The 15,144-nt window shown below is 37.9% G+C and overlaps 1 protein-coding gene across 3 annotated transcripts in view; it reads left to right on the forward strand.

The window, feature by feature from the left end:
* Positions 1-15,144, forward strand: part of LOC123948254 (BEN domain-containing protein 5) — a 1,602,508-nt gene that overhangs the window by 1,284,233 nt on the left and 303,131 nt on the right. For all 3 annotated transcript variants that reach the window (XM_046014945.1, XM_046014955.1, XM_046014970.1), the window contains one exon: positions 2,425-2,464. In XM_046014945.1, the coding sequence (XP_045870901.1) occupies positions 2,425-2,464 (40 nt within the window). The remainder of the gene's footprint in view (positions 1-2,424; positions 2,465-15,144) is intronic.

Here is a 15,144-nt window from a genome sequence, read left to right on the forward strand (position 1 = left end):
AAATAGACTCTTCTCAGATAAATAAACTTCTTTCACCAACCACAGTCATCACAAAGTCAAGTTTACGGGAAAACAGAGGGACACAGTGTATTCTTTCCTCATGTATGAGAGAAGTGCTGAGCCACACAGGTTGGCCTTGGCAAAGGCAGCTTGAGCCAATTGTGTTACTGGCCTGGTTCTGTGTTTGGGAGGGAAGATGGTCTGGCTCCAGCAGTCCTTCTAGCCCATGTGTGTGGGTGTGTGTTTCTTTTCAGAGCGAGGATGTGTGTTTACAGTATAGGTCAGTGACATCTTGGAGTTGCATTATTTGCTTGAAAATGTCAACTGGAATGAGTTATAAGCTGGCAGGAAAACAGTGATGTTGATTGAGAAGTCCATGAGGTAATACAGATCTGCTTTTAGGTTCATGAGAAGTCAGTGAAGTAAGCGGTAGAGATATCCTAAAGAGTTTTTGATAGGGACAGAACAAAGTTAAATAGAGGAGGAAGGAGACAATGAGGGCAAGAAGATTTGAGACCAGGTCTTATGAAGAAAGGACATAGGAACTGGGCATCCTTAGCCTGGAGAGAAGACACAGATCTGCAGATGTCCCAACCCTTGTGATGGGCTGAGGCAGCTAGAAACAGTGACGATGTCATAAGGAAGCCACATTTAATCCTGCATAAAGGACAGCTAACAAACTATCAAGAAGTAGTGAGTTCCCCATCAAGAAAAGGGGTGAAACAAGCAGTTCATACAACTGGTGGGGCCATTATAGAGGGGATCCTGTTCTCATAGCAGATCAAACTCAGTGACTTTTGAGCTCCAAATATTCATGATTCTTTTTTTCTTCAAGATTTATTTATTCAAAAGAGAGGAAGAGTGTGCGCAAGTGCGGGAAGGGGCGGAGGGAGAGAGAGAATCTTAAGCAGACTCCCGCTGAGCATGAAGCCCAATGAGTGGCTCCATCCCAGGACCCTGAGATCATGAACTAAACTGAAATAAAGAGTCAGCCCTTTAACTGACTGAGCCACCCAGGCACCCCCAAGTATCCACAATTCTATGGAAAAGGAAAAAATAGCTCATATAGACCAAAGGCCATATGGACTATAGTAATAACAACAGCATCAATACTCTATCTTTTTATTGAGCACCTATTAAGCTTCAGGCATCATCATAATTATTTAGGTGTATTGTATTTTGGCCAGCATCAGAACTGACTGGATTCTAATCCTGGCCCTGCCATTTAATGAAGATGTTGTCTTGAGCAGATAATTTTCTTCTCTGAACCTCATGTAATACCGACCCTGCAGGACTGCCAAAAGTATGAAAAGAAATAACACATCAAAGCACCTGGTACTGTGCCTGGTCTATATTTGTTGCTCAAAAAATGTTACTGCCTTCCCATTTCTGCTTAAGCAGAATTTCAGGAAGCTGTTCTCCATTCTTAGAGAGAGGCAAGATAGTGCAAGAAATACAGATAAGGTGAAATATGGCAAAGGATCCATTAGAAGAAATACCAGTTAATCAGAAGCTCCTACAATATGTAGCCTAGAGCAGTGGTTCTCAAAGCGGAGTTTGTTGAACCTCTTTTGAGAGAAAAAAAAATACAGATTTCCAGAGCCATTTGTAGAAATTCAAGTGTAGAAAAGAGAGAGAACTCATCTGGGGCTTAAGAAATCCTAACTTAAGTCTGTAGGAGAGTTGCTTACTGCCCCACCCCCAACCTCTCTATACACTTCTCCATCCTCAGGTTCCCATGACGTCCAAGTCAGGACAGAGGCTCCCTGTAGGTATGCTCTGATGTGGGGCAAGCCTACTGAGATACTGATTTCCTCAGCCCTTGGGTTAGCCAAGGGCAGTCGCCTCCAAATCCAAGCAGCCTAATCCATGTGGCCCAATGTACCAGACTGATATTTGCTATGATTGTTATATGGTACAAAGAGATGAGGATTCAGTTAGACAAAAAATGGTTTGATCATCAGTAATTAAAATTGTCATAGCGTTGCTGAGCAAATTAAAAAAAATAAACCAGCCCAGGAATATCTTGGTTAGAAGGGAATATATGGAGGGTGATGGTGACATAAGGACCCAAAGCAGAGGATTGCCAGGATACAAGACACTGAACCAGTATGACCAGTGTGAACAAAGGTTATCTGGTACAGAAGAATGAGCCAATGGCCTTTTCCTAAGTAGTATAGGTTTGCCTGGAAGACCTCTAAGGCCTCTCACTTCTGACCATCCAAGGATAAACAGAAAGGCCATCCATTCCCTTTTTCTCTAGGGTTCAATGCCTCTGTGCAGAGTTGTGAGTGAGCACCACGTTCTCCACCTTATACCCTGCTCTGTGTTCTGAGCATCCCTTTTGCATGTCCACCCTGAGCTGCTAAGCACAGTTCGGCTCTGGCTCAATTCTGTGATCTCACAGTATGTTTTCTTTTGCAGCAACAGCGACAGCTTGACCTCCTGACAATAACCAGCCCCGGTGAGTAGGTGCAGCCATTCTGCTTTCGCTTTTCCCTTATTTCCCAGAGCGATGCCTAGTGGCCTAACAAAACGCAATTCCTGCCCTCCTCCTTTGACTCCCTGGATGAACAGCAGAATTTTTGGTGCCATGAGTAATGCTTCTCCCTCCATCCTCTGCCCCTTGGGCAGTTGTTGGTTTTGGTTTTTTTTTTCCCTCCTCCCTCCCAGCTTTGTGCTGCCTCCGCTTGACTCTACAGATGGCAGAGTCTCTGATGTTGCTGCATATTCCAGGGCCAAGTTCTCCCCAGATCATTCGATAGACTCGAGTGGCAAGGAATTGTCTTGGTCTTATGAGAAATAAGTTTTGAAATCATGGGAACAGGGAAACTGCCTGGAAGGGGGTATGGAATGGAGGAAGGATGGCTCATGAGCAGGGACTTGTCTAAGAAAGTGACCAGGTTTGGTCTTCCGTGCTCAGGATTAGAATAACTCTTGTCCTTCCCTTTAGGGGGAAAGTCAAGTTCCCCAACAAAGCTGTGGCCATGAGATTAAAAGGCCCTTTCTTGCCCCTAAGCAGGGCATCTGCCTAGAGAGTGGTTGAGTAGTTTAATCCTGCCTAAGAGGTATTTTATTTTGGTTTGGGAACTTGAGGCAAAACTGACCAACAAGAGGTTGTTCTCTTTTGGGATCCAAGAGGATGATAATGCCAGCAGGGTTAGTGAGCATTCAAGTGTGTGGTGGGTCATCTTCATCTGTTCAAAATATTTAACAGCCCTGGTGACCCCCTGCTGAGCTAAGCATTAACACTTTGGTTACTGGACTGTGGGGAGATGGGCTCCTAAGGGAGGGGCAAGTGTGGCAGAGTGGTCGCATGGCAGGGTTGGGGGCTTTAGGAGTGGCTAATTACTGATAAATATGGAGGCCATTTCGATATGCTGGCATCCAGTATGGCTGTACCCTGTTATCTCTGTCTTTTACCAAGCTTGCCATGCTGTATCTGGGTGCCAGGTGGCTCACTTACAAAGAGATTGAGAAATTGCCCTGTGCAGGCACTCTGTTAGCACAAACACCAGTTTATCTGGTCTCAGTCACTGAGGTGTAAGATAGTGACTACAAATGTGAGTTGGATCTACCCAGTTCAGGTGACCCTACTATACCTCTACCTTGTGGAGCTTTTTGAACTTGGGACTTTAGAAGAACAGAGATGAAGTAGTTTGAAAAATGTTTCATCTGTTCTATAGATGAGCTATGTTTAATATATATATGATAAACATATGTAGAAATTCCAAATCATGGGCTAACATAACTAGAGTGTTCCACTCCTGTGACCTACCAATCCCTCCCCACTAAGGTGTTAGTGAAGGATTATCTTTGTCCCGTCTCATTTGATTTCTGTCCTTTGTAATTGTGTACTATTCTACTCCACACATGCTAACCCAAATTGCCGGCTTCCACATTTCAGTCTCATCTGGTCATACCCTGGTATGACGCTGATGTATGAATTGGAGGGGTTTCTCGATATGTCTTCAGACCCCATTTACTGCATTTCTTTTGTACTAGCTCTTTCTGTTCCTAATTGCTGCCGCATAAATTCAAGCAGAGTAATTGTGATTCTAAGTGTACTCTTTTTGAAGAGCTGTGGAACTGCAAAATGCTACGCGCTGCCAGAGTTTGGAATGGTTTATAATTTTGCCTACTTTGGGACGAAAAAAATACCTCCTGGGTCAAAGCTTCCCAAAAAGTGTGTCGTGAGTGGTGCACTGTTGTACTGCAAGTAGGCTACCTTTGTGTGATATTATGAGATACGTACTTGTGAGATATTAATCCATTTACCTCTCAGCGATACAGGTAGGACCTGGACAGCTGGAGCTCCCAGAGTGGTGGCCTCACTCCAGTTGCCAGACAAATATCCACTTGCGCCATGTATTACTATGGGCCGTGTATTACCATTTGTACCATCTATGCTGGAGAGTCTTCTATTTTAAAAATTTATAAATCTAATTGAGACTTTTCTATACTCCTACCTGATTGCAACTTTCTCCCTTCACCCTATAAGTAACCACTATAATAAATTCAATGTTTCTTCCATATCTATATATACCAAAAAAATAGGTATAACTGGTATTCTTTTACAAATTCCTTTAAATAATGTCACACTCTAAATGACATTCCATGACTTTGCCCCTAGTCATTATTATATTGTAGAGATTAATTCAGGTAGATTCATGTACCTCTGGTTTATTCATTTTAACTGCTGTATAGTATTTCACATATGATTATATCGCTATTTCTCCACCTTATTCATCATAATTTAGGCTATTTCCAGTTTTTTTACAGATTTTATAATTGCAAACGATGCTACTAGGAGGATTTTGTTCCTGTCTGCTTGTGTATAAGGGCATATAGTTAGAGGAATAATTGATTATGTGCATCTTCAAATTTACTATGTAATGCCAATTATTTTCTAAGGTAGTCGAACAAATATATACTTCCAGCAGCTAAAGTGTAAGGATTTCTACTTCCTTGAATCCTCAATACTTGGAATTGTCAGACTTACAAAATTTTACCTGTCATCATGATAAATGTGAAATGATATCCCATTGCTTTTATAATAATGTCCCTGATTGCTGATGGGGTTGAGTATCTTTTCATATGTTTATTGACCACTTTGGTTTCTTCTTTGGTGAATTGACTTTTCCTATCCTTTTTCCCATTTTCAATTGGGTTATCATTCTTTTTATGGACTTACAGTTCTTTATTATTCTGAATATCAATACTTTGTCACTTATATGAATTGCAAATATCTTTTTCCAGACTGTGGCTTGTGTGGGTGGTTTTGTTTTGTTTTGTTTTGTTTTGTTTAGTTAATAATGTACTTCTACATGGAAGATTTTAAAAACTTTAGTGGGGTTAAACTAATCAATCTCTTGCTTTATGAGCTTTGCTTTTGTGACTTTTTAAAGAAATCTTTCCCTACCTGGATATCATATTCTTCTGTACTTATTTATAAGAATTGTCAAATTTTGTGTCATATTTGGGTCTTTATCTCATTTAGTACTGATCTTTGTGTATAATATGACTTAGGGATTTAATTTTTTTATTTACATATGGATAACCCCTTGTCTCAGCACACTACAACAATTAGTACCTCCTTTCTCCCACTTATCGGCAATTACGTGTCTGTCATATAACAATTTTCCTATATACAGAATCTGTTTCTGAACTTTCTGTATTATTCCATTGGTCTACCACACTTATTCTGCATTAACTCCATACTGTCTTATTTATAATAAATCTTAATTTTTTTTAAGATTTTATTTTTTTTATTTGACAGAAAGAGACACAGCAAGAGAGGGAACACATGCAGGGGGAATGGGAGAGGGAGAATCTGTCTTCCCTCTGAGAAGGGAACCCCATGTAGGGCTGGATCCCAGGGCCCTGGGATTATGACCTGAGCCAAAGGCAGATGCTTAATGACTGAGCCACAGAGGCAACCAATAAATCTTAATTTTAATATTCTTTATAATTATAGGGAGATATCCTTCTACATTTCCCTTTTGTGGTAATCTTTTGGAAACAGTATCACCTGTTTATTTTTTTAAATAAAATCTAAAAATCCATGTATTGTAACAGGTGAATTTATTCTCTATATATTTATTATAATTACTGGCATACTTGAATAAATACCTACCACCATATTTGTGCTTTCTATCATTCACTTTCTTTTTTTTTCTCTTGTTCTGCCTTTTTTTAGTATTAAGTTTTATATATTACCTGCCTTCCCCCCTCTCATCTACAGATTTGGATGCTTTTGATTTTATTTCTAACCCAAACGGGTTACCCTTTGGATATACATTTCATGATGTATTTTCTTACAGAATCTACAGCCTTTGACACAATTAGCCTTCATAAAAAGTAGAGTAAAAGATGGACTAGTTGAGGCACATGGCTGGCTCAGTCAGTAGAGCACGTGACTCTTGATGTTAGGGTCATGAGTTCGAGCCCCACATTGTGGGTAGAGATTACTCAAATAAATAAATAAACTCTTTAAAGGAGATAGACTAGTTGTTGTATGGTGCTGAGAAAACGGGTTATCTATATGTAAACATGTTTTTTTTTTATTTTTTTTAAGATTTTATTTATTTATTTGACAGAGAGAGAGAGATCACAAGTAGGCAGAATGGCAGGTAGAGAGACAGGAGGAAGTAGGCTCCCTGCTGAGCAGAGAGCCCCATGCGAGGCTTGATCCCAGGACCCTGAGATCATGACCTGAGCTGAAGGCAGAGGCTTAACCCACTGAGCCACCCAGGCGCCCCTGTAAACATATTTTAACCACCTATTGAACACTGCCCTGTCACCACCTAGTTATTATTATCTAGACTTTTAAGTTAAACTTTAAAGTAAAAAACAATGAATTAGTAGTAGCACTAAGCTAATCACTTTTCCTGCACAGCTTATGATTTTTTGTGTTTTCCTGCTTATTATATCCCAAGATTTCCTGTGTTACCTTAAAGTGAATCCTTTAATAGCTATTTTAGTGAGAGTCCATGGCAATCCTCTTAATCTATGTATGTCCTTATTCTGACTTTCTCTGGATTAATAGTTTGGCTAGGTATAAATTTTAGTTTAAGGGAGATTTTCCTTTGTACTTCAAAGATTTTTAAAAATTGTTTTCTGACATACATAGTTGCTGATGAGAAGTCTTCCATTATTTGTTTTTTAAAGATTTATTTATTTATTTATTTATTTGCCAGAGATCACAAGTAGGCAGAGAGGCAGGCAGAGAGAGAGAGAGGAGGAAGTAGGCTCCCTGCTGAGCAGAGAGCCCCATGTGGGGCTCCATCCCAGAACCCTGGGATCTTGACTTGAGCGGAAGGCAGAGGCTTTAACCCACTGAGCAATCCAAGTGCCCCCCATTATTTGCTTTTGATAACATTTTTTTTATAGATTTTGAGATTTTTTTTTAATCTTAACGTTCTGGGTTTTTTTCACTCTGACATATGTAGGTGTGAATTTGTTTCTATTTACCCTGCTTGGTACTCTGAATATAATTTCTACCTGAGAATCTATGTCTTTCTTTAATTCTGGGAAATTTTCTCTTCAAATATTGCTTTCCCTTATTCTTTGGACTCTCTTCTTCAAGAACTTATATTACATGACTGTTGGATTCTCTGAGGTCTTCCATGGCTGTTAACTGATTTCTCATAATGTTTTATAATTTTGTCTTAGTGTACTGATTCTGAGGTCCCTACAAGTAACTTGCATCTATACATTCACTTTTCAACCATGTATAGTCTAGACTTTTTTCCCTGTCTTTTTCAATATTTCAATGACTATATATTTTTAATTTCCAAGATTTCTAATTTTGTTCATATCCACCTGTTCTTGTTTTATTTCTGCCTATTCTGTTTCATAATTTCTTATTCTGTTTTAATGCCTTCATTTGTTTCTCTGAACATCCTCAATATGCTTATTTTAAAACCTCTGACTGTTCCATAAAATAAGTTTCATCTGGAGAGAATTCAAGTTATAATTTTTAATTTTGTTTAGTATCATTTTTAGCATTTAATTTCTTCATGCATTTTGAAATTTTAATTTGTAAGATCACTTTGAAGAGGAAGTTTTCTGGTTTTCTCTTTCTTCATCCCCAACATCCCCCTCCCCAAAAGAAATCCCTGTTGTGCTCACATCTCCCTGTGTGATGATTTTTGTTCTAACTCAACCCACATCTTCAGTATTGGACCTAGTAAATAATGGGGATACATTGAACCCAGTGACAAAACGTTAGCAGAATAGCTTGGCATTCCTTCTGTTTTCTGTGTCTATATTCCTCACCTCTCTAGGCCTACAATGCATAGGAGCTATCCACCAGAAAGTTGTGCAGTAGCCACTTTTTCTGCCCAGGCTCCTTTCAAGACATGAGCGCCCCACCCTAGGACGCTAAGCAGAAGATCTTGTTTCTGATCCTCTTGTTCCAGAGTAATTTTAGTCTCTCTTATCTCATAGGAAGCAAACTTCAGCTGCTATTTCCTGCTTCTGTGTTCAGATCTCATCAAGCAAGTAGCCTTGGGAAAATTTACCTTTCACATTTCTGTACATTTCAACTTTGTGGCGATATCCCTCTCAGAGCAGAGCCCAAATATGTATTTTCATTTCTTTGTTCATATGTTATCCACTATTACTATTGGATGGGAATGAACAGACTTATTGAAACATGAATTTATTTAGCCATTTGACCCAAAATCTGTCTATAGTTTCTTCTTTACTTTTTAGAAAGTTTATTCTATAATCTCTTCAGTAAAAGGGAGACAGTATGAAGATACATTTTTTCCTATCCAAGTAAAACCCCTAACTATCAGACTGAGAAGAGAGATTATTTTTGCACATGTATATACAAGTATATACACAAATTTAAAAAACAAAACTCAGATGATACTATGTAAACTGTTTCATTTGAATGTAGTGTGAACATTTCTCAATGTTATTAAATATTCTCTAAGAGGAAATTTCATATAGTTGAAAAACATTGTGTTGTAACTCTACTGCCGTATATAAAATTGTACCCAATACTTAATTATAAATAACACTTCAGTTAACGTTCTTATATAAAGACCTTTGCATGCATATCTAATTATTTCCTTAGGAAAAATATCTAGAATGTGTGGCACCTAGAATGAGAATTACTGGGGAAAGCTGTACTTAGTTTACTAGTCATGACATTACACTGAAGTAACAATGACATCAAAATTGCAGAAGCTTCACAAACAAGTCTTACTTCTCACTTTTGGTACATGCCCCTCATGGATTAGAGTCAGCTCTGCTTTACATCCTCTTTACTCTAGCACCCAAACCAAGCATTCTCTGTTTGGGACATAGCTGGGTGTTTTAGTTTGGGTTCCCTAAGAAGAAGACCTTGAGACAAAGATTTCAGTGCAAGACATTTATTTGGGAGATAATCCCAGAGACCTTGGAAGGAAAGCCAGGATGCAATACAGGAAAAGAAGAAAGCCAAGAAAATTTCATTATCAAGCAAGCTACCACTAAAGGCAACCGGGACATAATTGAACTGGGGAACCCTGGAGGTCTGTGTGGAAAATAAGTCTCAGAGGTGTTCCTCCAAAAGACACAGTGAGAGTGAGAATGTGTGTGTTAATTCCGACACTTCCAATCTGCTTAGAGTATGGGCATAGCAGATTCCAGTGACCAAAGAAAGCTTTCAGGATAGAGTTGCAGGTGTTGGCAATTGGAAATTATTCAACAAGTGCACAAAGAAGTGCCAGGAGATTATGTGAGGTGCAGCACCTGCCATTTGGGTCACTATGCCAGAGGGAGAAGGGAGAGATGAGGAGCCATGTACTTGCTCCTACAAAAATTTGGGAAGGGTCACTTCTGCCCTCATTTCCTTAGTCAAAGCAAGTCATTTGACCACTGATAAGTTCAACAGGGTGGAAATGTAGACTCTTCCCGTAGGGAAGGGGACTGCAGTGAGGGAAACTAGAATAATTGGCAATGATTCCTTAATCATACTTCCAGAAAGATTTTCACATTCCCATCATCAAGTTAAAAGTGCTGGTCATACCTTTAAAAAAAAATAATGTTTTTATTGAGATATAATTCACATGCCATCAAAGCCACCTTTTTGAATGCATCATTTAGTGGTTTTCAGTATGTTCATAGAGTTGTGTAACCATCATGACTAATTCAAGAAGATTATCACCACCCCAAAAAGAAACTCTGTTAATAGTCACTCCCTATTTCTGCCTTCCCCCATGCTCTGGAAATCACAAATCTACTTTCTGTCTTTCTGAATTTGCTTATTCTGGACATTTTATATAAATGGAATTGTACAATACATGGCCTTTCTTGACGGGATTTTTCCACTTAGCATATTTTCAGGTTTGTCCGTCTTGTAGCATGTGTCAGTACTTCATTCTTTTTTATTGCTGAATAATATTTCATTGTATGGATATATGATTTGTTTATCTATTCATCTATTGGTAGATATTTCATTTGTTTCCATTTTTTGTCTATTATGAATAATGCTGCTATGGGCATTTGTGTATAAGTCTTTGTGTAGACATATGTTTTTAGTTCTCTTGGGTATAAACCTTAGGAATAGAATTGTTGGGTCATACGGTAAATGTTAGGATATACATTTTGAGAAACTGCCAAATTGTTTTCCAAAATAGCTGTACCATTTTCCATTCTTATCAGCAATGTAGGACACATCCTCTTTTTCCACATCCTCTCTGACACTTGTTATTATATGTCTCTTGATTATAATTATCCTAGTGCGGGTGAAGTGGTATCTCATTGTAGTTTTTATTTCCATGCCCCTAATGACTAATGATGTTGAGCATATTTTCATGTGCTTTTTGGCCATTTACATATCTTCTTTGAAGAAATGTTTAGTCAAATTATTTTTCCTCACTCATTTTAATTAAGTTACATTTGTCTTTTTATTATTGAATTTTAAGAGTTTTAAAATATATATTCTGAATACAAGGTCTTTTATCAGATGTATGATTTGCAAATATTTTTCCTGTTCCATGGGTTGTCTTTTCACCTACCTAATATTCTTTTTTTTTTCTTAAGATTTTATTTATTTGACAGAGAGAGACAGTGAGAGAGGGAACACAAGCTGGGGGGGGGGGGGGGATGAGAAACAGGCTTCCTGCTGAGCAGGAGGTTGATGCAGGGCTTGGTCCCAGGACCCAGGATCCTGACCTGAGCTGAAGGCAGATGTGTAACCAACTGAGTCACCCAGGTGGCCCCTGATGTTCTTTTGAATAAAAACAACAAAAAAAAAGTTTTTAAATGTGATGAAGTTCAATTTACCTTTTTTTTTCTTTTTGTTACTTAGCTTTTGGTATATCTTAGAAAACATTACCTAACCCAAGGTCACAAAGTCATGCTCTTGTAAAAGTTAGTTTTTTATATGATGTGAGGTAGGAGTCCAGCTTACCTCTTTTGAATGTGTTCAGTTTTTCAGGCACCATTTGTTGAAAAGACTGTTTATCCCCTGCTGAGTTATCTTGGTGCTCTTGTCAAATTGTCGTAGCTCTTTGATGTATAGACTAAAAGGACAGTATTTAGGAAGTATCTAAATAGCCTCACTACTCAGTGCCAAAGCTGTGTTAAGTGTCTTACATATATTTTTTGCATAATTTTCTCCACTATCCCATAAGACAGGTATCACTGTTTCTCTTTCACAGATGAAAAATAAAGGTGCTGCATAATTATGTGAATTGCCCACCTGAACTGTTAACAAGTGGTGGAGAACAAGTGGTGGAGTCAGGTTCAAATCCATATCTCTCTGACTCTAAATCCTTTGCCTTTTCTGCTACTCCTACACATAAATATTACTTCACTTGTGGTATGGGTCCATGGAGTCTTCTTTCCCAGACAGTATTCAGGATGGCCCACTTTGCTGGGGATAAAGAAAGTCTGAATTGTCAGTGATGTCACAGTCATTGGGGCTTTTCCACTAACTAGGCTGTGTCCTGAAGAGACAACTGATTTCCTAAAATTCCTTAAAAAAATTTCCTAAAATTCCTTTTTAAAAAATCACTGCTAGATTTGTTTCTGATTTGAAATATCCTAAGGTTGGTTTGGGTTAGGGGGTTTTTGTTTGTTTGTTTGTTTGTCCCCTCTTAACCTTGTTAAAGCAATACCTATGCTGAATGTCAATAGACTGGGGACGCTGACCATTACATGATAATTTTGAACTTAGTCTCCAATTAAAGTCCTGCATGATGTAAACTCAACCCCTCTGGAAAATAAAAGAACAAGAGAGGCCAAACTAGCCATTGTTATATGCCTCTGGCCATTTTTAGAGCCAACAGGAGGACTGTGGAAATAGTCCACAGTGGCCAGGACCAGGAATGAAGCTGAGCCAGATGACTTCTGGCCTCACTGCCAGAAGGCTAGTAACACAGTGGATATGCATAGAGCTGATGGTTCAAAAAAATGCATACATGTCATTAAAACAACTTTAAAGGATTTTTTAAAGAAGAAAAATAAATTACTCCTAGTCCTACATCCTTAGCACAATACAAAACCTAATTCTATTTATACGTTTTCCCTTTCAGTTCTTGTCTATATGCAGAAACATATTTACATAATTGCAATCACAGTAAGTTTTTATATACATCTTTTTTCACTTAACATTATTTCATAAACAATCTTCACGTTGCAATGTAGTTTACATACTTACCATCTTTTTATAATAACTTTCTCTATTAAAAAATTGCACATGCCCATAGTGCAAATTTTGAAAAACACAGAGAAGTTATAAAGATGAAAATATCAGTTATCTCCCAGAGGCAATCACTGTTTAATATTTTAACACATTTACTTCTTTGCCTTTTTTTCTATGCATGTATAATTTTGTTTTACATAGTTGAGATCATGTAGAATATAAAATTTTATCCTGATTTTGCACTTAATATTACAAGAAAAATATTTCTTCGTGCCAGTAATGTTGTATATTTAACTTAAACTCTAGTTTCTTGATGTTATGAATAATTTATAAACCTTTGTGTATATATTTTTCTCTACATTTTAGGTTATTGTCTTAAGATATATTACTAGGGATTGAATTACTACATCCATGAGCATTTTATGAGCATTTTAAAGGCATACTTATTTTTTAAAGCTCTAGTATTGTCCGTCTTTTATATATAGTATGGTCTATAAAAATCCACATCCTATTGTTGTGCATTCATGTTATTTCCAGATGTTTTCTCTTACAAATAACTGTACCATAAAACTATTTGTGAAAAACCTTTTTACTTCTTTTATGTAAGTTTTATATCTGGACATTCTAGAAGTAGAATTTATGGGCAAGAGAGCACTAATACATTTAAGGAATTATTGTGCCTTTTTACCAGCTCATTTTCCAGAAAGTTTGTATCAATTTACATTCCCAACTCCATTCTCCAATGTCCATATCTCATGTCAACAAGGAAAAACAACAGCATTGTGTGCCACTCAGAAGATTTATTAAATTAAGTAAAATAATTTTAGAAACATATAAAGAAACATATAAAGGCAAGGAGAAACATGTTTTGTTTATTCTCATGGTCCCTGAGAGACAAACTGAGTGGTGTGTTCCTAAGATCTTTGTCCTGGGAAGTCTCTTACAGACACCATAACCAGGACTAGGTGAGAAGGTTGATGGTAAGGGAACGAGGATCCCATTTTGGAATATCCACATGGGTGGGCTGAGATCTCGGGTGGGGAATTAGAGGTGGAGCACCCAAAGACACCATAGCTGATCAATATGACGGAGGTCAGATCAGGAAGGAGTTGGTAAGATCTTGGCCATCGGACTGAATGTAGGCCCTAGGCCTAGACAAACTGTAATTCAGGGCATGCACGGCAAAATTAAGGCACAGGAACTATAGAGGTAGGAGTCTTTAATCACAACCTAAGTAACTGAAGTGATAAATAGTCAATTAATTGGTTCATGTGAATAGATAATCCAGAAATAAGTCAGCCTTTCTGTGCATCTTGATATAGGGCTCATAGGACCCAACCTGGTTTTGTCCTTCTCTTAACTCCACTCACTTGGCTTGGTGTCGACTCCTTTCCAGGCCACATGTGATCTCAAGATGGCTGTAGACGCTGCAAAATTTACATTCTCCCCAATTCTAGTCTAATTGGAAAAATCAAGAGATTCACCCAGAAGTCCCAGCAGAATCTCTATTGCTTCTCATTTTGTGATTATGTCATTATGAGCTGACTTTGAACAAGTACCTGTGTCCAGGGAAATCCATTGTGCTCATTGGCTGAGAGTTGAGTTATAAGCATCATCCATGAAATTAGGAGATAAATTAGGCCCTGGTATTAACTTATGGCCCAAAATAAAATGAATTTTTGCAATGACTATATCTATGGCTATGTTAAACTAAATTGGTGAGTTATGAGGTCTGAGAGCAGAGCAAGCATTGATCTGTTCTGCAGCAGACCTTCTGTGGGAAGAGCTAGGCCCAGCTGAGGCTCTATGGGTAGAATCTCTGCACCAGGACAGGACTCATTACTAGGTGAGTAATGTGGACATTTTAATAATATTAATTCTCTCAATACATGAACATAGGATCTTTCCATTTATTTGTGTCTTTTACAATTTCTTTTTTTTTTTAAGATTTTATTTATTTATGAGAGAGAGAGAGAGGAGAGAGAATGAATCAGGGGGAGGAGCAGAGGGAGAAGCAGGCTTTCTGCTGAGCAGGAAGTCTGATGCGGGACTCACGGACACTGGGATCATGGTCTGAGCCCAAGGCAGACACACTTAACTGACCAAGCCACCCAGGCACCCCTCTTTTACAATTTCTTTCATCATTGTCTTAAAGGTTACAGAGTACAGATCCTTTACTTCAGGTAAATTTATTCCTATGTTTTTATTAGTTTTGATGTTATTGTAAATAGGATTGTTTTCTTTATTTCTCTTTAAGATAGTTTGTTGTTGGTATATAGAAATGCAACTGATTTGTGTGTGTTCGTTTTTATTCTGTGACTTTACTGAATTTGTTTTTTTAATTTTTTTCATAATTTTTTATTATGTTATATTAGTCACCACAGAGTACATCATTAGTTTTTGATGTAGTGTTTCATGATTCATTGCTTGTGTATGAATTTGTTTTTAGTTCTAACAGCATTATGGTGGAGCCTTTAGGGTTTTCTCTATATAAGATC

This window comes from Meles meles, chromosome 1, assembly GCF_922984935.1.
Source record: "Meles meles chromosome 1, mMelMel3.1 paternal haplotype, whole genome shotgun sequence".
Taxonomy (NCBI): domain Eukaryota; kingdom Metazoa; phylum Chordata; class Mammalia; order Carnivora; family Mustelidae; genus Meles; species Meles meles.